This window comes from Engystomops pustulosus, chromosome 2, assembly GCF_040894005.1.
Source record: "Engystomops pustulosus chromosome 2, aEngPut4.maternal, whole genome shotgun sequence".
In the NCBI taxonomy this organism is placed as follows: Eukaryota; Metazoa; Chordata; class Amphibia; order Anura; family Leptodactylidae; genus Engystomops; species Engystomops pustulosus.
Window position 1 is genome coordinate 17,655,581 of NC_092412.1, and position 23,570 is coordinate 17,679,150.

The 23,570-nt window shown below is 45.6% G+C and overlaps 1 protein-coding gene across 5 annotated transcripts; it reads left to right on the top strand.

Annotated features, from left to right (window-relative positions):
- The first annotated feature begins 8 nt into the window (after positions 1 to 8).
- LOC140117287 (piwi-like protein 1) lies at positions 9 to 21,253 on the top strand. 5 transcript variants are annotated; one of them, XM_072133825.1, is made up of 23 exons: positions 76 to 97; positions 5,153 to 5,213; positions 6,020 to 6,094; positions 6,553 to 6,676; positions 7,411 to 7,536; positions 7,621 to 7,832; positions 8,077 to 8,198; positions 9,218 to 9,298; positions 9,835 to 10,032; positions 11,082 to 11,193; positions 11,283 to 11,403; positions 11,619 to 11,736; positions 13,775 to 13,889; positions 15,283 to 15,470; positions 16,312 to 16,384; positions 16,452 to 16,652; positions 17,748 to 17,851; positions 17,964 to 18,034; positions 18,501 to 18,654; positions 18,916 to 19,041; positions 19,127 to 19,267; positions 19,921 to 20,068; positions 20,144 to 21,253. In XM_072133825.1, exons 3-23 carry the CDS (start codon positions 6,029 to 6,031, stop codon positions 20,258 to 20,260), a joined length of 2,718 nt encoding a protein of 905 aa, XP_071989926.1. In that variant the 5' UTR covers positions 76 to 97; positions 5,153 to 5,213; positions 6,020 to 6,028; the 3' UTR covers positions 20,261 to 21,253. The 5 variants fall into 5 exon arrangements, 4 of the variants coding, with proteins under 4 accessions (XP_071989925.1, XP_071989928.1, XP_071989926.1 ...); XM_072133824.1 differs by lacking the exon at positions 5,153 to 5,213 and having other exon boundaries at positions 9 to 97; XM_072133826.1 differs by lacking the exons at positions 76 to 97; positions 5,153 to 5,213 and adding an exon at positions 166 to 188.
- The last annotated feature ends 2,317 nt before the right edge of the window (positions 21,254 to 23,570 follow it).

The window sequence follows — 23,570 nt, forward strand, 5'->3', positions numbered from 1 at the left end:
CGCACGCGCTGATGGCGATGGTTTAAATCGTGCCGGTGCCGCGGCCGTCAGGCTTGTGTCACGCGCATGCGCAGTCATCGGTTAGGAGACGCCTGAGGTGATGGTGCTGTTATGGCGCACTTACATTGTGTATAATGAATTTATCTGTAACAGGTCGTGTGGGACTAAAAGTTCCAGCAAGTCCTCAAGTGAATTTGGCTTTTTTTAATCAATATTGTCCTTTTTATGGGTTTTTGTTTGCTCTTTTACCTTCACAGTATGACATCACAGGTAAATGCGTTAATTGTGAAAGGTGAAGTAAAATCCCCCCCCCCCAAAAATGACCACCTGGACCGTATGAGAGTGGCGTTACGCTTTTTGGGTCAGACTTGGTGTCTTTTTCTGGTCTGGTTATGATATATTCACCTTTATATGATTTTTGTCATAGGTTTTCATTGAAAATCAATGTAAAAGTCATCGCTACATGGATGCAAGTGATTTTTTTTTAAATGTAATTTTTGCTGTTTTACTAAAATTAGTGCGGGTGGTGCTCTGTAACTATGGCATGATGGAGGTAGTCATCGGGGAGGAGCTTTGGATGGACAGTATGATGGAGGTAGTCATCGGGGAGGAGCTTTGGATGGACAGTATGATGGAGGTAGTCATCGGGGAGGAGCTTTGGATGGACAGTATGATGGAGGTAGTCATCGGGGAGGAGCTTTGGATGGACAGTATGATGGAGGTAGTCATCGGGGAGGAGCTTTGGATGGACAGTATGATGGAGGTAGTCATCGGGGAGGAGCTTTGGATGGACAGTATGATGGAGGTAGTCATCGGGGAGGAGCTTTGGATGGACAGTATGATGGAGGTAGTCATCGGGGAGGAGCTTTGGATGGACAGTACGACGGAGGTAGTCATGGGGGAGGAGCTTTGGATGGACAGTATGACGGAGGTAGTCATGGGGGAGGAGCTTTGGATGGACAGTATGATGGAGGTAGTCATCGGGGAGGAGCTTTGGATGGACAGTATGATGGAGGTAGTCATCGGGGAGGAGCTTTGGATGGACAGTATGATGGAGGTAGTCATCGGGGAGGAGCTTTGGATGGACAGTATGATGGAGGTAGTCATCGGGGAGGAGCTTTGGATGGACAGTATGATGGAGGTAGTCATCGGGGAGGAGCTTTGGATGGACAGTATGATGGAGGTAGTCATCGGGGAGGAGCTTTGGATGGACAGTATGATGGAGGTAGTCATCGGGGAGGAGCTTTGGATGGACAGTATGATGGAGGTAGTCGGGGGTGGAGCTTTGGATGTACAATATGATGGAGGTAGTCATCGGGGTGGAGCTTTGGATGTACAGTATGATGGAGGTAGTCATCGGGGAGGAGCTTTGGATGGACAGTATGATGGAGGTAGTCATCGGGGAGGAGCTTTGGATGGACAGTACGACGGAGGTAGTCATGGGGGAGGAGCTTTGGATGGACAGTATGACGGAGGTAGTCATGGGGGAGGAGCTTTGGATGGACAGTATGATGGAGGTAGTCATCGGGGAGGAGCTTTGGATGGACAGTATGATGGAGGTAGTCATCGGGGAGGAGCTTTGGATGGACAGTATGATGGAGGTAGTCGGGGGTGGAGCTTTGGATGTACAATATGATGGAGGTAGTCATCGGGGTGGAGCTTTGGATGTACAGTATGATGGAGGTAGTCATTGGATGGAGCTTTGGATGTACAGTATGATGGAGGTAGTCATCGGGGTGGAGCTTTGGATGTACAGTATGAAGGAGGTAGTCAGGGGTGGAGCTTTGGATGTACAGTATGATGGAGGTAGTCATAGGGGTGGAGCTTTGGATGTACAGTATGATGGAGGTAGTCATCGGATGGAGCTTTGGATGTACAGTATGATGGAGGTAGTCATCGGGGAGGAGCTTTGGATGTACAGTATGATGGAGGTAGTCATCGGATGGAGCTTTGGATGTACAGTATGATGGAGGTAGTCATCGGGGTGGAGCTCTGGATGTACGGTACGATGGAGGTAGTCGTTGGGGTGGAGCTTTGGATGTACAGTATGATGGAGGTAGTCATAGGGGTGGAGCTTTGGATGTACAGGATGGAGGTAGTCGGGGGTGGAGCTTTGGATGTACAGTATGACGGATTAGTCATTGGGGTGGAGCTTTGGATGTACAGTATGAAGTAGGTAGTCATCGGGGTGGAGCTTTGGATGTACAGTATGATGGAGGTAGTCGGGGGTGGAGCTTTGGATGTACAGTATGATGGAGGTAGTCGGGGGTGGAGCTTTGGATGTACAGTATGAAGGAGGTAGTCGGGGGTGGAGCTTTGGATGTACAGTATGATGGAGGTTGTCATCGCGGTGGAGCTTTGGATGTACAGTATGATGGAGGTAGTCATCGGGGTGGAGCTTTGGATGTACAGTATGATGGAGGTAGTCATCGGGGAGGAGCTTTGGATGTACAGTATGATGGAGGTAGTCATCGGATGGAGCTTTGCATGTACAGTATGATGGAGGTAGTCATCGGGGTGGAGCTCTGGATGTACAGTATGATGGAGGTAGTCGTTGGGGTGGAGCTTTGGATGTACAGTATGATGGAGGTAATCAGGGGTGGAGCTTTGGATGTACAGGATGGAGGTAGTCGGGGGTGGAGCTTTGGATGTACAGTATGACGGATTAGTCATTGGGGTGGAGCTTTGGATGTACAGTATGATGGAGGTAGTCGGGGGTGGAGCTTTGGATGTACAGTATGACGGAGGTAGTCGGGGGTGGAGCTTTGGATGTACAGTATGATGGAGGTTGTCATCGCGGTGGAGCTTTGGATGTACAGTATGATGGAGGTAGTCATCGGGGTGGAGCTTTGGATGTACAGTATGATGGAGGTAGTCATCGGGGAGGAGCTTTGGATGTACAGTATGATGGAGGTAGTCATCGGATGGAGCTTTGCATGTACAGTATGATGGAGGTAGTCATCGGGGTGGAGCTCTGGATGTACAGTATGATGGAGGTAGTCGTTGGGGTGGAGCTTTGGATGTACAGTATGATGGAGGTAATCAGGGGTGGAGCTTTGGATGTACAGGATGGAGGTAGTCGGGGGTGGAGCTTTGGATGTACAGTATGACGGATTAGTCATTGGGGTGGAGCTTTGGATGTACAGTATGATGGAGGTAGTCGGGGGTGGAGCTTTGGATGTACAGTATGACGGAGGTAGTCAGGGGTGGAGCTTTGGATGTACAGTATGATGGAGGTAGTCGGGGGTGGAGCTTTGGATGTTCAGTATGATGGAGGTAGTCGGGGGTGGAGCTTTGGATGTACAGTATGACGGAGGTTGTCATCGGGGTGGAGCTTTGGATGTACAGTATGATGGAAGTAGTCAGGGGTGGAGCTTTGAAACTACAGCATGTTGTAGGTAGTCATAGGGGTGGGACTTTGCACTCTGCAGCTAACATGTAATGTCGGTGAGGGGGGGAGGGGTAACAGCAGGACCCCCAGAGATCTACCCTTTTTACCCTGCAGCATTAGGGGTTGATTAATGTGAACTTGGCCTTGAAGGGGTTGTCCAGCGGCATCAAGTTTCCCTTATTCACAGGATAGGGGATAATTAGCTGAGGGACGTCCAAATATCACGGTGGGGGTCTGCTGTACCCCTTTAGGACTAGACCCAGGGATAGTGGTGAGCAGGACTTGGACACTTCTGTGTCCGATATATTAGGGGAACCATAGATCCCACCGCTGGAGCCCGCACTAATCTGTATGTTATGTCCTGTGGAAAGCGTAAACTTGGTGGAGCTGGAAACCGCTTTGAAGGGGATTTCCACTGTAATGAAAGGCGCTTGACCCTTAAGGCCCCGGATTGCCGGGGGGTCCATGCTGCCGAGAATTACATTAAAAAAGAAAACATAAAAAGTTTTCAGATGTGACAAAGCAGCAAAACGGTGCAGAAAGTTGTTGTAGGAGGTTGTCTTGCTATACATTACCCAGGGGGAAGGTGGAATCCATTGACTTCTCTTTAGGATCATAGTCTGAGTGCGTTTTCAGTCTATTGTTTACCGAGCTTTTGGCTGCTTTGACCCCGTTTATCTTCATTTCTAGAAGTGTCGGCGGCTGTGATTCAGTTTAAGACCAGCCAAATGCGCGGTAAGCTTACGGCGGTAAACGGTCCAAGACGGCGACATGTGGCGGCACCCTTTAGGTGCATTCACGCATTCCGTCGTCAGAGCGTCTTGAAACGCAATGCTATCGGAGCAGGGAGGGGCCTGTGCCAATGTAAACCATACGCAACACCTGATCCTTTGATTGCCGACGGAACGTGCGAACGCGCGAGTAAAATATCATTTATTAACTCTCAAGTGCAATGCGTCATGCAGAAAACAAGTCCTCGCACAGCTCTCTGCACAGAAGAATAAAAAATATAGAGAGATTTTTGAAGGTGCGCAGCGAAAAAAAAAAAAAGGAACCGCAAAGAACAACAAAAACTAGTTTCCCAATTCTCTGCCTGTAATAATGTATTTATACGGGCGCATGCTCCGTTCTTCTGCCACAAATCTTTGCATAGTTGCAGCTCCTAAAATCTGCCACTAGGAGGCGCTGAAAGCCTAGGTAATGAGCCCCAGTGCTGAGAATACACCACAGGCTGCATCAGACTGACTGAGGACACATCGGGACCTATGCTTAGGACAAAGGGGACACGGCGATACCTTGCGGATGCTTTTGCGGTTTTTTGATTAACCCCTTAAAGACACAGCCATTTTATTTTTCATTTTTCACTCCTCGCCTTCAAAATGTATAACTTTTTAAAATTTTTCAATGTACAGAGCTGTGTTCACATTCTTATGCTCTTTGTATCAAATGGTACTTCTTAGGCTACATTCACACTGCCGTATGGGGGACGTATATACGGCCGATATATGTCCCCCATAGACGGCAATGGGCGCACCTGTCCTATCTTTACCCGTAATACGGCGCCGTGCGCCATGTATCCCTATGGAGAGGGGTGGGGGTGAGCTGCACTCACCTCCTCCTCCTCTCCCCATGCCTGCACTCACCTCCTCCTCCCCTTCCCGTTGCCCGCTACTGTACGGTACGGGCGGGCAACGGCAGTGTGAATGTAGCCTTAGTCCTGGTATCAGTAAAAATACATTTTTTTTCTTAATTTTCTTGTAGGCTCGTTTTTTACGGCATCCATTGCGCTCCAAATAACACGTCTACCTTATTCTTTGGTCCGGTACGATCACAGGGATACAAATTTAAATACAGGTTTTATTGTGTTTTGATACATTTTGTTTAAAAAAAAGCAAACTTTTGTGTATGAAATGTTTTTCTTTTTTGCGGGATGAGATGACCTTTTCAATGCTATAGTTTTGAAGACTTTTGATCTCTTATAAAAAAAATTTATGTTGCAAAATGGCAAAAAAGTGGCATTTTGGACATTTGTGCAACCATTTTAATTACAGGGTACAATGGCCTGAATTACGGTTATTATATTTTGAGAGATCTGACATTTTGGGAGGTGGCGATACCTAACATGAGTATGATTTTAGTATTTTTATCTTTATATGGGAAAGGGAGTGATTTGTACTTTTTACAATTTTTTTTTTTTTAACAATTTTTCCTGGCAGGTGCCACACGTGGACATTGGACCTCAGTTATCAAGTGTCTGAGAGCAAAACTGTTTTAGTTGCTCATGGCAACCAATTACAGCTCAGATTGAACTTTGTAAACTGCTTTGTGACCATGAAAGATGAGCTCTGATTGGTTGCCAACTAGAGCCACTAGAACAGTTTTGCTTTGACACTTTTGATTAGCCTCCCCCACTGTGTCTGGTTCTGCAGCCACGTTATGCCAATCCTCAGATATGCTATGAAAGTGAAACTACCGGTCCTATGGCGCGTGTGTAATATGTGCGGGAGGGGGAGTCTAAGTGACCCCTACTTAGGAAGCTGCAGCACATAAATGTGGCTTAAAAATTATTTTATATAATTTTTGAAAAATATTTTTACTTTATTTTTTTCAAATCTTTTTGCTTTGCAGAAATAGAAGATGAGTGGCCGAGCCAGAGCCCGAGCCCGCGGGAGAGCCCGTCCCCCAGAGCAGGCTCCCGGACAGGTAACTTACCTTCTCTGTCATTTCCAGGGTCACATGTATTGGATCCTGCATGATAAGTATGTCTGCCGCCAGGAGATCTCTGTCCTGACTGCACAGGAATCTTCTCCTATATGGAGATGAACTTTTTAGCACTGAGGGGGTGGCCTTGATGTCTGGTGCACCCTCTACTGCCTGGTTTGGTACTTTTAGAGATTTCTGTGGCTTTTTTTTAGCAGCCCCCTCCCGGCATAATTTAAAAGTTGTTATCCATGGCCTCCTTCCTTATAATAAAAGGTGATACCACAGTCGCGGTACCTGGTTTATCATGATGGATTTTCCTGGTAGATTTCCTTTAATCTGTACACAAATGTTAAACACCCTTCATCTTCCACAATGATTTGCATCAAGTCTTGTCCAGTTCATCCCCTAAAACCAAACAAGGACACAGGGGCATTGGAGCCATTGGTATCTCATTGCAGGCAAAGGAGGCGCAAGGCCCTAGACCTACAGAGCGACCGCCGCAGGGACCACCAGCAGAGCCTTTGCTTGTTGGCAGAGGGCGTCAAAGAGGTCCCCCAGCAGTGGAGAGACCTCCGGTTGATGGTAAGCATTGAAAATGTTCCTATTTAAGGGGTTGTTCACTTTTAGTAAATAATGTGATATCATTTGTGTAATGAAAAGTTCTACAGTTTTCCGATATACTTTCTGAATTGTTCCTGGTTTTCTAGATCTCTGCTTGCTGTCATTCTCTAGGAACCTTCATTTACTTTCACTTTGTAGAAATGTGTCATGGGATGTTGCACGGCTCGTTATTGAAATGCAGTGTTATCACAGTGTGTTAATGGATCATTAACATTGTGTTAACAACATGTAAATGTTAATGCAATGTAAAAGCAAATGTTAACAGTAATCTAATTGGGCAAATCTCTTCTCGGCTGTGCCTTTCAAAGAGAGAGGAGGATATTGAGAACAGTAGAAGTTTCATGCATTTAGGGAATGTGATCTGCCTAAAGAGGTCGGCTTTCAGAGCACGTTTGAAGCTTTGGTGGTTGGTTATTAGTCTGATATTTTGTGGTAGGACATTCCATAGAATTGGTGCAGCTCAGGGAAAGTCCTGGAGGCATTTGGGGAGGTTCAAATTAAAGCAGAGAATAACTTAATGTTCCCCTTTCACCAATAACACAAAAAAAAATGCCAAATAAGAGAGAACTTTTCTGTACTCTGTAATCTTCACTAACTCAACTAGTCCTACAGATCATCTATTAATAGTGAAGTGATGGAAAATCCCTTTAATATGTGGCCAAATGGAGCCACACATTCAACCTATATTCATCCAGTCCTGCAGCTCTCAGCCGGGTTCCAGGACATATCACTTGGAGAGCGGGGCGGACGCAGACGTGATGTCCACGATCTGGGGGTGAACACCCGACAGACCATAGAACACGTCAAAGCATCTAAAACCGGTAATTATATCTGCAAAATCTTGAAAGTGGATCCTTGGTTCTGTCTGGTTTTTCATGTGGTGTACATTGTTTTATTACCTGCAGGGGTTTCTGGAAACACCATTCAGCTGGTGACCAACCACATTAAACTTGTCTCCCGACCCCAGTGGGCCTTGTACCAGTATCACGTTGATTTCAACCCCCCCATGGAGTCCAGACGTCTCAGAACCGCCCTGCTGTACCAGCACGATGAGACCATTGGGAAAGCCCGTGCCTTTGATGGAGCCGTATTGTTTTTGCCAAAAAGACTGGAAAAGGTGCATTTATTGGCTTATCCCCCCATTCTATGGATAAGGGATTACAATGAGACTTGGGACAAACACTTTTATGTCTGCAGCAACTACAACCCCCCACATTGTGTTTTTGCCCATTTTGATTCAGTGACCGGCTGTTCAGGTTACGTCGCTGTTGCACAGTGTCTTGCTGCGTCACACGGTATTGGGTTGGTCATTCAGTGATGGCCGAGGTTGTATGTAATACGTTTGGTGCTTGTCCTTGTAGGTTACTGAAGTGTTCAGCCAAACGCGCAATGGAGAGAACGTGAAGGTGACCGTTACTCTGACCAACGAGCTCCCACCCACGTCGCCAACCTGCTTCCAGTTCTACAACATCATTTTCAGAAGGTCAGGAGGTGGTTCAGTATATATAAAATATATATTACACAATGAGGCCTCACGCACATGACCAAAAATGGCAACCTTGAGCTAGCCGCAAGCATTGCAGATGCTTCACGAATGATAGAGCCCCGATCTGCAGAGCAGTCACTCAGCTCCACCCAGGTGCAGACTTCCCCTTGTTTGCAGTCCTTTTTAAAGGAACACTCCAGTCACAGCCGATTCATTGAATTCTACCTTGTGCAGGGCCTGAAGGGAGGAGAAGGACTCCATTGGGATAGAGGATCAATATATAATATTATAATACTTGTGAATGGTCCGATTTCTGCTTTTGATGTCTTGCTCATTAGTCGCACACTCTGGTTGCAGTTCAGTCCTAATCTGGCTGAGCTGCAGTACCAAGCACAGCCACTATACAGTGTGTGACGCTATGCTTGGTGAGCAGTGTAGGGACCACATCACTCATCTAGATGCTGAAATCTGTACAAACAGAAGCTAAATATCAGAGTAGCACCTAATGATCATCTAATTTGGGCATAGTGATTACTCTGCCAATCTGTAATGTAGTGAGGCAAAGATCACACATGGGATAAATATTTCAAGACTGAATGATCAATGCCCACAACTGCTAATGTTGAGTTGGTACTTGCTGGAGGTAGGGCACCTAGCACCCCTGCAGATCAGCTGTTATATAGGACGGCTGGAGTGAGAAGAGCACAGCTCCATCTCTAGCGTATGGAACGTCGGGCAGCACTGCTGCCACAGCTCTCATCAAAGTGAGCAGTGTCTGTAGATACACTATGGATAGAGCTGAGTGCGTCCGCATCCATTGAAAAACCCCTTTAAAACTCCTTAGGCAGAGGGGCACAACGGGTGTCCATGCTGGTGGGGATGCTCAAACTATTCACAGGCAACTAGGTGTCAATCGGCCTTTCACCTGCTTATTAGGTAGGATTTGTGTCCACATACAGTACTTGATGACATGTGCCCGAATCCTAGCTCACCTCCTCTTGTGTTCTCCTCCGCAGACTACTGAAAATCATGAATATGAAGCAGATCGGACGCAATTATTACAACCCGAACGATGCGACGGAAGTCAGAGCTCACAGGTAACTATCATACACGGTCATGGGATAGACCTCCCCCAGAATGCTCTGTGCTCAGTCTTAGAAACCATTTCACAACCTGTATCTTATGGGGCCATAAGATCTACTAATGAAAACGGAGGTACATGTTTAGACACTTCTTGCTCAGCATCACGTGCTATATCATGCCTTAGTTGCTCTATAACATGCTTGCTGATAGGACTCCATGTACAATGTGCTCATCGCCCCCTGCTCTATAAGATGCTGCCTGCAGATAGGACTCTATGAACAGTCTGCTAAGCTCCTGCTGCTCTACAAGATGCTGCCTGCAGATAGGACACTGTACAATCTGCTCATCGCCCCCTGCTCTATAATATGCTGCCTGCAGATAGGACTCTATGAACAGTCTGCTAAGCTCCTCCTGCTCTACAAGATGCTGCCTGCAGATAGGACACTGTACAATCTGCTCATCGCCCCCTGCTCTATAATATGCTGCCTGCAGATAGGTCTGGACATTTTAATGTGACAGGTTTCCCTTCTTATACCTCATCACCCCTTAGACTCGCCATCTGGCCTGGTTTTGCCACCTCCATCCTTCAGTATGAAACCAGTATTATGTTGAGCATTGACGTCAGCCATAAAGTTCTCAGGAATGAGACCGTCCATGACATGATGTCCAATATCTATTCATCGTGCGGCCCCCAGAGATTCCCGGACATCTGCATCAAAGAGCTCGTCGGGCAGATTGTACTGACCAAGTAAGTGGCCTGCAGGTTTTATTTATAGATCGTGGTGTTGGAGTTTGAACACCGTCAGGTTGTGCTGTTTTCTTATTTAATGAGAATTTAGATGAGATATGAGAACTTATGAGATATCATTTTGTCAAGCTTGGAGAAAGTCCATGAACAGTCAACTTACTCCCAAATTTCATGCACTGATCAATATGACTGCCAGCACCTCTACCCCAAGGGGCATTGCACAACTGGCATGGAGTACTAGCATGTAGACCCTACCTTTTGTTTGCGGTGTTAGAAGCAGCAGGACTGCGATATAAGGATTTATATTTCAGTATTGATACTACTCCAAGTGCACTGGGGTTGTGTCCTCACACTGCTGTGCATTCTGCAGCAAGTGTCAGGTATTATCCCTGGAGAGAGGTGTATTCACACCTTTGTGTATGTGGTTAGTAGCAGCAGGACTGTGATATATGGATTTATATATGGCAGCATTGTAGCTTCTCTGAATGCACTGTGGGTGTGTCCTCACACTTGCGTTCCCTTTGCATATAGTTTTAGGTCTTAACCCAGAAGTGATGTGGGATTTATACCTTTTGTGTATGTTGATAGTAGCAGCAGGACTGTATGTATGGATTTACATTCCAGTATTGTAGCTTCATCTGTTTGTACTACACTTGTCCTCACCGCTTTGGTCTGTGTATCTTGACCCACTCCACACGTGCTAAAGAGTAAAAGATTTAGTAGTTTTGTGGCTGAATTGTTAATAGGTCAGAGAATGTACAGTGGATCCATTCAGTCAAGTGCACAGCAGTGTGAGGAAATGCATCCAGCTCACTTGGAGAAGCTGCAATCCTGGAATATAAATCCGTATGTCACAGTCCTGCTGCTACTAACAACCTATACAAAGGTCTGATTACACATCTCTCCAGGGACAATACCTGCAGAGAGCACAGCAGTGTGAGGACATGCCCCCAGTGCACTTGGGGAAGCTACAATCAAATAATATAAATCCATGTTTTTCACAGTCCTGTTGTTACTAACATGAAACAATACCTTCTACTCTTCTGCAGGTACAACAATAAAACCTACCGCATAGATGAAATCGCCTGGAACATGACTCCGGAGTCTACATTTAAGAAGTCTGATGGGAGCGAGGTCAGCTTTGTGGATTATTATAAAAATGTAAGAGCTATAGACATACGTTTTATATCCTCAGTAACCTCCTTGGTATATGTTGGTGACATGCTGATCTGTCTGTCATCTACCCTCAGCAATACAGTATAAACATCAAAGACCTGCGGCAGCCGCTGATTGTCAACATCCCGCGAAAAACCAAGCCAGGGGTCACCAATGGAGCGCTAATACTAGTGCCCGAGTTATGTAACCTGACAGGTGAGTGCATGCTGATCACAAGGATCCGCCCACTTGTCACTCGAGCAGCTCATGAACTGAGCATGGTCGTGTGCACATGCCCTAAAGACTACATATATCTATAAGGGTCTGTAGACCGGAGAATCCCCTTCAGAAAGATGTTACCTTAATGATACTGCAGGAATTCTTAGAGGATGCAGCAAGGTCCCATGTCCACATTTATCCTCCTCTCACAGGACTGACGGACCGGATGAGGAGCGACTTCAACGTCATGAAAGACCTCGCCGTTCACACTCGCCTTCCACCAGACCAGAGGGAGCGGCAAGTGGGGAAGTTTCTGAACTACATCCACAAGTAGGTAGCCTGGCGTAGGTACGGCGTCTCTGGCCGCCCCCTATGGAGGAGATCATTGCCCTCTATACGGGAAACAAGAAATAACTTGACCCTAGAGTTGTGAATGGATGTGGCAGCCCCCATCATCCAAACAAATGCAAAACGGGATCAGGGATACATCGAGCCGTGCACCTGTGTGACATTACATGACCAGGGATATATAACAAGTCGTGCACCTGTGTGACACCGCCTCAAACAGAAACGGACCAGCACTACCTTATATAAAAAAAGAAATGACTATAACATGCAAAGTACGAAAAAGAAAACGGAGGCATGCAATCGGGTCAAATAATACAATCTTTATTACAGAAATACACCACAAGAAAAAATAAAAACAATTTAAAATTGTGAACAAGTCACAAATCAAGACATCCTCTGAGCAGTGTTGAACTCATGATAATGTACACTGTCCCCATACTCCAGCTCCCCCAAGTGGCCAAAATCAAATATAGCAGGATAAACACAATTATATGGTAGGCTTGTCCAAAAAATTGAAAATTGTGTATATATGACAATCTACACATTGGGACAACAAATCCCTTTATATTTAAATACACATGGATACAAAACTAACTATACCATGAAATGTGGACTGACTATATACCTGAAATCAAGGCCGACAAAGCGGGGTGCTGTGGATAAATGACCCACGCGTATCGCTACCTCATAGCAGCTTCCTCAGGGGTCACCTGTGACTAGGGATATATAACGAGTCGTGCAACTATGTGACATCACATGACCCGGGATATAATGAACCGTGCACCTGTGTGACATGACATGACCAGGGATATGAGCCGTGCACCTGTGTGACATGACATGACCAGGGATATGAGACGTGCACCTGTGTGACATGACATGACCAGGGATATGAGACGTGCACCTGTGTGACATGACATGACCAGGGATATGAGACGTGCACCTGTGTGACATGACATGACCAGGGATATGAGACGTGCACCTGTGTGACATGACATGACCAGGGATATGAGACGTGCACCTGTGTGACATGACATGACCAGGGATATGAGACGTGCACCTGTGTGACATGACATGACCAGGGATATGAGACGTGCACCTGTGTGACATGACATGACCAGGGATATGAGACGTGCACCTGTGTGACATGACATGACCAGGGATATGAGACGTGCACCTGTGTGACATCAAATGACCAGGGATATGAGACGTGCACCTGTGTGACATGACCAGGGATATGAGCCGTGCACCTGTGTGACATGACATGACCAGGGATATGAGCCGTGCACCTGTGTGACATGACATGACCAGGGATATGAGCCGTGCACCTGTGTGACATGACATGACCAGGGATATGAGCCGTGCACCTGTGTGACATGACATGACCAGGGATATGAGCCGTGCACCTGTGTGACATGACATGACCAGGGATATGAGCCGTGCACCTGTGTGACATCACATGACCAGGGATATGAGCCGTGCACCTGTGTGACATCACATGACCTGGGACCACTGTTTATTCACAGGACGTAAACCTATAAGCTTCCTATAGAATGATGGCAAGCGGGGATCCAGAAAACTGAGAAAGTATATTGGAAAATTGTACAACTTTTCATTACACAAACAATATCAATTATTTGCTGAATTTTCATCTAGTGACTAAAACGTGTCTAGTGTTGTGTGATGGCATAAGGTAGGGGCCCGCTCCTGTCTGTGTACTCCTAGGGGGCCTATGATAAGCCGGCTGTTAGCTTACCGACACTTGGGTGCTTTCTGCATCAGTCATAAATGTAAAATATTTCAATGGCCGCTGAGCATTGTTTTTACTTTTAGGGGTGCGGTAAGTATGGCTGCACTCAGGGCCAGGGGTCATAGAAACTAATCCGGTTTAGTGCTGTAATGTTTTGTATTGGGTTCAACTGTTCTAATTGGACCTCTGTTTTTCTAGCATTTTATTACCTACAATTTGCCCGCACAATGTCAGAAAACGCCAGCATATGAAATATTATTTTTCTTTCTTCAGGGACGATAGTGTGCAGAAAGAGCTGCGAGACTGGGGGCTGAACTTTGACACCAAACTTCTGCAGTTCACTGGGAGAGTCGCACCTCCTGAAAAGATTCTGCTAGGCGGAAAAACTGTGAGTATTAAAAGGAACGTAGTGGGTATTTGACCAAATTGTAAAATTGGTTCCTCATCCTCCTGTGCTTCAGAGAAAAACCCGTTTCTGACTGCGCTTAGTTATTTACAGGAGGAGGGGGCCTATTCTCTTCTATGGTGCTGGACAGTGGTGTACAGTGCAATCTCAGTCTCGCCTTGAACTATGCTGCTGGTGTCATTTTAAAGATAAGAATCTCATCTGTTTTATCACATCAGGTTTATCGGGCAGGAAGTGGATCTGCTGCTTACATTTCCAACTATGTGTTTAGCTGCCTGTATCTCCAGTAGATCATAAGACCATAAGCTTATGTGATATGAAGATGAGATTCCTATCTTTTAATATGAGACCTGAAGCATCTTTCTAGGTGCTATAGAACATGAGATAGGGGTTCTGACATGACTCTACACTTGTAACCACTTAACTTTTTCTCACTTCATTTCACCGTCCTTTTTTCCTGAGCTTTGCAGGAGATTTTTATAGTAAAAATCCATCTTTATTTAAAATCTCACCCATTGTCCAAAGGATATTTTCTTCCCCCTACCTGAAGGACTGGTAGTTTAGTGGAGCTAAAATCTAGTGACAGGTTCCCTTCAAAGGACATCTACTCCCAGGTCTAAAGATTGTAAGCCAAGCACAGTGACCTACTGGTGTGTGCACCCTCTGGCAGGATCTGCTCTTGTTTTCGATTTTCATGCCCTAGTTTTTACGCAAAAAGTCTTAAAATTAATCAAATGAGCCTGAGGGGCTGAGGGCTCCATAGGTGTTAATAGAGCATGGAGCCCCTCAGGCTAAATTGCATAATTTTAAAACCCTTTTTTCCTAAAAACAAGGTTTTAAGAGGCTAAAAGAAGAGCAGTTCCTGCCAGAGGGGGTGCACACCAGTATGTCAGTGTGCTTGGCTTACAATCCTTCATCCTGGTGGTAGGTGTCCTTTAATTTAAGGCATTGGGCTCCCTGCATTTTCAGGAGATTCCCAGATATAACATTTCTGGGACTAGGGATGGATTTTGTTTTATATTTTGGGCCCCAAGCAATGAAGTTATGAAGTGATGGTGATGAGACCGTATGCTATGGATAGGGAGTCATAGGTGTTAATGGGAAAATCGTGATTACATTTCTGAGCTGCTGTTTTGCAAGGAAGCAGTGACTCCTGTTATGATCCGTGACTATATATCACTGATACAGTCCTTTCCCCAGCACATAGTCCAAGATTCACAGACTGACCACGGTTGTCTGTGTTTAGTGTTGTAGTGTGCATCAACCAATCGCACATCTCTGTACTCTCTATATTGTAAACCTAATGCGGTTTAATGATGTCTCCGACCATTCAGGATGTTTAGGACATTCATTATGTGTTTCTGGCTGTTTGCAGGCAGATTATGATCCACAATATGCAGACTGGTCGAGAGAAATGCGAGGACAAGTCCTGATCAGCACCCGGGATCTGAATAACTGGCTGCTGGTCTACACCCGGAGAAACTACGACGCTGCCAATGCTCTAATGCAGAACATGTTCAAGATCACCCAGCAGATGGGCATCCGCATGAACCGCGCCGTCATGTAATGACGACTGATTTTATTTGTATTAACCCCTAAATGACTTGTGACGTATGGTTGATGTCTCCATATTGGTTTTCGTTGTCGCTCCCCGTGACCTCATCAGGGAGAAATGATCAGTTGGTATATACAACTTGTATATAGAAAGTCTTGGTATCTGTGTGATTGTACCCACCCAAAGTATAAGGGTAGCGCACGGGGAAAGCTGTAAAAACAACCTACAAAAAAATGGTGCAAATAATTTTTTTCTCACCAATTCCCCTGCATTTGGAATTTATTTTTCCCAGTACAGGCGGTCCCCTACTTAAGAACACATGACTTACACATGACCCCTAGTTACGAACAGACCTCTGGATTTTGGTAATTTACTGTACTTTAGCCTTAGGCTACAATAAACAGCTGTAACAGTTATCACAGGCGTCTGTATCTAACATTTATTGATAATCCTGGTTCTTATTATAATCCAACATTTTTAAAATCCAATTGTCACAGAGACCAAAAAAATTTGGACTGCGGTTACAATAATAAAGTATACGGTTCTGACTTGCATACTAACTCAACTTAAGAACAAACCTACAGACCCTATCTTGTATGTAACCCGGGGACTGCCTGTACACGGAATCGGGGGAAAAAAAAATACCATAACTATGAATTACAATTTTGTTACACTGATAACAAGCCCTCACACTACCATGTACACGCTAAAAATAAAAAAAATTTTGTTTTTAAAGGTGGGGAGCGAAAAATGGAAACACAAAAGTCTAAGGGGTTATTAACAACAATGAAAGTAACCATAATAAATATATAAAATGGATGTGTAATGTAATAAATACATGTTTTGAAGGGTTGAAATTGATGACTCGGTTGGTGGATATCTACAAGCCTTCCAGCAGAACATTACAGACCGCACAGAGATGGTGAGTGCATCCGGGAACATGACGTGTGATCTCTGCAATGGCTTCACCCTGATACTTCTCTCTCTAGGTGGTCTGTATCCTGTCCAGCATTAATAAGATGAAGTACGACTCTATCAAGAAGTACCTGTGCCTGGACTGCCCCATCCCCAGTCAGTGCGTTGTCGCCAGGACCTTGAGCAAACCCCAGACTGTGCTCTCCGTCTGCACCAAGATCGCCTTACAGATGAACTGTAAATTAGGGGGCGAGCTGTGGAGTGTGGAGATACCGGTACGTGGCACATCCAAGTGTAATATCTATTGACTCTGTGTACAAACAATACTTGGTGGGTCCCCGGCCGCCCATTGGCATTTCCCCTTACTCCTGTCTGTCAGAAGGGACTGTGCTGAATTTCCAGTTCAGTCTCGTGAGTCAGGAACGTGCACTTTTAAGATATTGAATTTATGCTTTGCCAAAGACCGACCGGGACCTTAGGCTTCTTTCATACTTGTGTTGCAGATCACGTCAAAGTGCAATGTATGAAAAACTGACGTTTTTGCTTGTAAAGTTATCGTTTTTCCGCACATTTTTAATTTTGTGTGTGTTTTCATGCAGCAAAGTGCAAGAAAGACTCATGACGATGGTCTATCATTTCTAAGGCAATTAATCTGTTAAAAAATGCAGCGCACTTGTATGTGTCTCAGAGTGCAATGTGTTTTTGATGCGTCTCCATAGACTATTATGGTGCGTTTTTCACGTAGAGCATGCTGAGGATTTAGTGTCAAATCCTACGGAGAAGGTTCAAAGCTGCAAAAAGAACTTTTAATAGTGTGTGAGATGTGCTTCAGGGAGCTGGCTTATACATTCCTCCGAAGCACCAGTGCCCAACCACCCTGCTCCCTCCTACTGCAGGCTACTCACAGAGGGTCAGGGAGGTAGATGCCCCCCTGGAGCACTTACACTTCATTATCATGAAGTTAAAAGTTCATTTTATAACTAACTTATCAACTCATTTTAAATAAATTGATGCTTGTCTTTATTGTGCTGGGAGCTACACAACTGTAATACCCAAACATGACGGTATTGTACCACCAAGCTGATTTGCCCCCATATCCAGAGAATAGTCGAGGAGATGGAGATCACTGGTGGCCCAAGTGCTTGAGAAAGGGTTCAGGGTGTGCGCTTCACTCTTCACTTTAATGTTGTACAAGACTGATTGACCCCACAGTAATCGAGAACTAGTTACAAGACAGATCCCGGCTTTCTCTTCATTGCTGGGGGTCTAATTGGATTGGGGATAATTCAAAATCCTTTACATCTCCTCTATTAGAACCTTCTGTAAGTTTTTAACTGAAGCAAGCGACAATTTTTATTTTTTTTCTCCAGCTGGACAAGACGATGGTCATTGGGATTGACTGCTACCACGACACCCTGCAAGGCAAGAGATCGATTGCGGGCTTTGTGGCCAGTATGAATAAAGGCATGACGCGGTAATGTATCTCCATGGCTGTAGATCTGAAGCCAGGAGCATCCCCCCTCTTACATCCAGTTGTTATATATCATTTCTGGGGGGTTCTTCTTGACTCTTTGCTTCTGTTGTAGCTGGTTTTCGCGTTGTGTTGTCCAGGACCAGAAACAAGAAATTGTCGACGGCCTCAAAGTCTGTATGCAAGGTAAGAGAAGGGGAATAATAGCAAACTGGCCTCAAGAGCCCAGACATATTTTTGAAAGAAATTCATTGATTTAGCTTTTCATGAATCCCTAATTTTATAATGGCATCTAGAAGCTTTCTGAAGGACAGAGCAGCTTTCCATATGTCATTAAATAGCTTTGCTATAACATTATAATCTATTCATAATAGCTAATTGGAGGGGCTGCCAGTTGTCGGACCTATGGTTAGTTGTAATGCGCTATATTCAGAGCTCTGTAGCGTATATGACACTGAGCTGCAAATCCATCCTGTGACTAGAGATGAATGACCCCTTACCGGGGCACTGCTGCTGGACAGTGGTGCCCTGTGTGCGTGTCCCCCACTGATCGGAGGTTGATCTAATAAAGCAATAATGGCTTAACCCTGCAATTGCTGATTTATCACTTTCTTCAGTCTGGTTTCTATATCAGCCATGTTTTCTTCCCCAGCGGCACTGCACAGCTGGTATAAGTGTAACGGCGCCCTCCCAAACCGCATTATCATCTACCGAGACGGCGTGGGCGATGGTCAGCTGAAGACCCTGGTGAACTACGAGGTCCCACAGTTCATGGACTGTATCAAGTCTGCCGGGAAGGATTACAGGTAGGTTATTAAGGGATGCTAGATTACATCGGCACCGTGTAAGCTCTAGTTATCATCTTACACGTTAGAGGTTTTACTGTTCTGGTAAATTATTAATTGGTGATTGTGTGTTGTAGGAAGATCTCATTATGGGATCTCTCATGGTTTATAGGAATAGCAGAGGATAAAGCATGTTACTATAAAGCCTCGATCTCCAATCCTAGGACATCTGTAGTCTCACACTGAAATGGATTTTATATGGATTTGTAATGTCTGTTCCAGCCCTAAGCTCACAGTGGTCGTGGTGAAGAAAAGGATAAACGCCAGATTCTTTGCCTTCCTTGGCGGTCGCCTCAACAATCCTCCACCGGGAACAATAGTGGACATTGAAGTCACCAGGCCTGAGTGGTGTGTAAGATGTGCGTTGGGTGAAAGGTGTTGGGGGGACCCCTGACTTCCAGTGTCACAAACCAAGATTTTTTTTTTTTACCAGGATTGTGTCATATTACATCTTCAGGGCTTATTCACACAGTCGCGTTTTGTTATTATTTAGACTCTGGGGTGTGCATTTTACAGACCGAATGCCACTCCTGAAGGTGACTCTGCTACAAGTCCCTACATCACTACCTAAATGGTAATTACAGTATAGTAGCCCCTTAGGACTTGTGCGTAGATGACTCCTGTTCATGCGGCAGCATTCAGCCTCTATGGCCGCTAAACTGTCCCAAACAGGAAACGACTTTGTGGATAAGGGGGTTGTCCCACCACTGATCCTATTTAAGGGCCTGTGAAACTCCCCTTAAATAAGAAACCATTGCGCTCGTGTGGTTGGATCTCCATACGCCTCTCTGGAACGACTGGAACTGGGGCGTTAAAGGGATTTTCTGGCATTGAAATTTATTTACATTTTCTAAATACTTGTCCCTTTACCGCTGGACAGAGTAATGAGGTGCACACCCTAGTGCTATTAATCCTTAGTGATTATAAAACGTTTGATCGTGTGGGGCCCAGCTGATAGAACCCCATAAGATCACTGGGGTGGGGGTCCCAATCTCTGAACAATCACAATAGTGAATAGATTAGGAGACGCTGCGGATAGGAGCTTGTCAGTGTTCATGAGGCAGATAAATGAAGCGGCCCCTGATGTACATCACTGCTGCCCCATTCAGACTCCCCCCTCATGCTGCGAGGAGGATGGACTCCTACCGGTCAATGGGGTCTCTAGATGTAAGATCTGCTTTCCTCTATTAACCCTTACTGCTCTTCTGTCTTCTGCACCCCCTTCAGGTATGACTTCTTCATCATCAGCCAGTCCGTGAAGCAGGGAACGGTCTCCCCGACACATTACAACGTCGTGTACGACAATGGAGGCCTGAAACCGGATCACATGCAGCGCCTCACCTACAAGCTGTGCCACCAGTACTACAACTGGCCGGTATGTGATCACTGGTTATTACTGGGTGGGGGGGAGCGCGGTCATTTACCCTTCTGTGTTCTTGTGTGTTTTTAGGGTGTCATCAGGGTCCCAGCCCCGTGTCAGTACGCCCACAAGCTGGCCTTCCTGGTGGGTCAGAGCATCCACAGAGAACCCCACAGCTCCCTGTCCAGCCTCCTCTACTACCTCTAAGCAGGGGTACCCCATGTCCTGGACTGGTCTCCTTGGCTGCTTGGTAAAGGGGTTGTTTTTGTTGTTTATTGTTTATTCCGGAATCTGTTTCATTTGATGTTTTTGAGAGAAAAAAAATTAGCAAAGTTGAAAAAATGGCAGCAACCAAGTGTAAGCTGTGGGTTTATTTTGCAGCAGTGTTATGTGTTGCCATGGAAAAGGCTTAATATGTTTAATAAAATTATTTAGTTCTGCACTCTGGCCCTAATATCAGAGCAAGTCGTTCTAGAATTCACTGCTCTGTCATAGCCCTGAAGACGTCCGTCCCCCCCCCCCCCCCAAGTATCTCTAGGGGCCTCTAAAGTCATATGCATTATGGGTACATTCCCCTTACATTGGCTATTGCCATGTGTGAATCCATCATGATAAACCAGGGACATTACTCATAGATCCATGCACTCTGACTGGGGTAATCTTCTTATATTTGTTATCCATGGCCTCCTCCCTTCTAACGTTGTGCTAATGAGTCTGAAGGGCACCTGGTGCTGTTACCAGAGCCCCTCCGTGATGCAGCTTCACAGGCTGTTAAATGTCTGACCCTCCCTCTGCGCGCAGTCACGGTGCCTGGATTTGACAGTTTGTCCCAAGTTTGTTTTGATTTTCCTGTGGATAAAATAGGACAATGTGGTCTGTGGGGGTCTGACCACTGGGACCGCCTAGAGAGCAGGGGATCGCTTCTAATTAACAAGAGGGAAGAGAAGTCATACGTCCTGCCTCTGGGAGTGTGAATGGGGGATAATGATTGTTGTCTACCAGCTGGGAAGTTTATAAAGTGCCCCACACAATGCTGTTACTTGTGGGGTGATTGGGGGCTGTAGACCCCCTATTTGACACCAGGCAGGAGCGGGTTGCTCGCGTTCTCATGTTGCGTGTAATGAGGATGAACGCTCTGTAAGGACTCGTTGTTACTTCTGGGTTTTTTTTCTGTTGTTAAATAAAACAAGTTTGATGGTTCATTTGTCTGTGGTGAAGTCTTTTGCGGGTATCAATTACTGTACTAATATATGTGGGATGTATGTAATATACGGGCAGTGCGCTACTAGAGAGAACTCTGCCGTCTAACCCCTTAGATTCCACGGCTAATCCGCCACATTGGGACTAATAAAATGCTATTTAGTAAAGGATATTGTGATGTGTGATCAAGAAGGAATGGACGACGTTGAATTTGTTTTCTACCTCCTGTAAATACTGTGGTTCTAGAAATGTGGTTCTGACTCCTTGTGCACTGAGAGTCCTCCTGCTCAGACAGAAAAAGCGCCGTCCAAAAGTTTCAGGATACTAATGACCCGTCCAGAGGGAATGTGGTTGGTATTAGAAACTTGGCAATTTGGTTCCTATTCCTGTAATCTCACAAAGGACCAAAGAGGGTGGAAGCAGCAAATGGACCAATCAGGTGCATGTAGTGGATAAGCCCCAGCCATCACGGATTTCATTAGATTGTGCTTCTTTCTTAGTGCCTGTACTGTGACATCACTGTGTGTATTATCCCTGTACTGTGACATCACTGTGTGTATTATCTCTGTACCGTGACATCGCTGTGTGTATTATCCCTGTACTGTGACATCGCTGTGTGTATTATCCCTGTACTGTGACATCACTGTGTGTATTATCTCTGTACCGTGACATCGCTGTGTGTATTATCCCTGTACCGTGACATCGCTGTGTGTATTATCCCTGTACCGTGACATCGCTGTGTGTATTATCCCTGTACCGTGACATCACTGTGTGTATTATCCCTGTACTGTGACATCACTGTGTATATTATCTTTGTACTGTGACATCACTGTGTATATTATCCCTGTACTGTGACATCACTGTGTGTATTATCCCTGTACTGTGACATCACTGTGTGTATTATCCCTGTACTGTGACATCACTGTGTATATTATCCCTGTACTGTGACATCACTGTGTGTATTATCTCTGTACTGTGACATCGCTCTGTGTATTATCTCTGTACTGTGACATCGCTCTGTGTATTATCTCTGTACTGTGACATCGCTCTGTGTATTATCCCTGTACTGTGACATCACTGTGTGTATTATCCCTGTACTGTGACATCACTGTGTGTATTATCCCTGTGCCGTGACATCACTGTGTGTATTATCTCTGTACTGTGACATCACTGTGTGTATTATCCCTGTGCTGTGACATCACTGTGTGTATTATCCCTGTGCTGTGACATCACTGTGTGTATTATCTCTGTACTGTGACATCACTGTGTGTATTATCTCTGTACTGTGACATCGCTCTGTGTATTATCCCTGTACTGTGACATCACTGTGTGTATTATCCCTGTACTGTGACATCACTGTGTGTATTATCCCTGTGCCGTGACATCACTGTGTGTATTATCCCTGTGCCGTGACGTCGCTCTGTGTATTGGCTTCTCTGGCTTGTGGTGTCACTGTGTAGATCAGCTCTGTCCTGCCATATTTGGGGACCTGTTGACGTGATGAGTCGCTGCTCAAAAATCCTTACATTGCTCTTTAACAATCCGGGTGTCAGAATTGTTGTTGACATTTTGTTGTGTCCTCATTGTCCCTTCCTCTTTCTGTACACTGTGACCCTCTATACGGCTTGTTCTGTACATCTGTTCTCGAAATCGTGTCCCTCTGAAGGACAATGGAGGGGTCTTTGTCGTCTTTCGGCTTTTGTAACATTTTGTTTCGAGATTAAACCGCACATAAAGTTTACAAAATTTGGTTCCAATTAATGAAATGAAACAAAATGATTTGCACAACTGAGAACATTGTGGCCGTATGTGATTGTATGGCAGCAGGGACTGGGACGTCCTCGGGTCACCTCTCCAGCCGACCTGACATGACCCCAACCAGGAGCCTGAATGGGTCATTGCTGTCCCCAGAGCACATGTCCTGTGAGTAGCTATAGGTGTCACATCCTCCTGCCACAAGGTCTCTGATCTAGAGGGGTGTCCTGATGTGTAGCAGAGCTCATGTCACTGTCACCACCATGGGCAGTTCCTTCTTTAGAAACAGGTGGGGTGTGCTACATCTTCTATCCTATATATAATTTTAGATACATATATATACCACCCCCTCCCCCGTACCAGGACCTAGCCTTTTTTCTTGGGGCCTGGAGGCAGCCAGGGCCCAGAATACCGGAGTGGCTGGCTAGTGCGGCCTTGGGCACGCTGACGTCACGGTGCTTGGGATGGGGACCGGATGGCTGTCCTACAGCCTGGCAGCTCTCCAGCAGGTGGTGTGTGCAAGAAATATGGAGGGAGAGGCTGATGGAATATATTTTTTTTT

Coding starts and splice junctions, on each gene's coding strand:
- LOC140117287 (XM_072133824.1), top strand. CDS start 6,029: ATGAGTGGCCGAGCCAGAGCCCGAGCCCGCGGGAGAGCCCGTCCCCCA. Junction 7,833..8,076: donor TGCCAAAAAGACTGGAAAAG/GTGCATTTATTG, acceptor TTGTCCTTGTAG/GTTACTGAAGTGTTCAGCCA. Junction 16,385..16,451: donor TTACAGACCGCACAGAGATG/GTGAGTGCATCC, acceptor TTCTCTCTCTAG/GTGGTCTGTATCCTGTCCAG.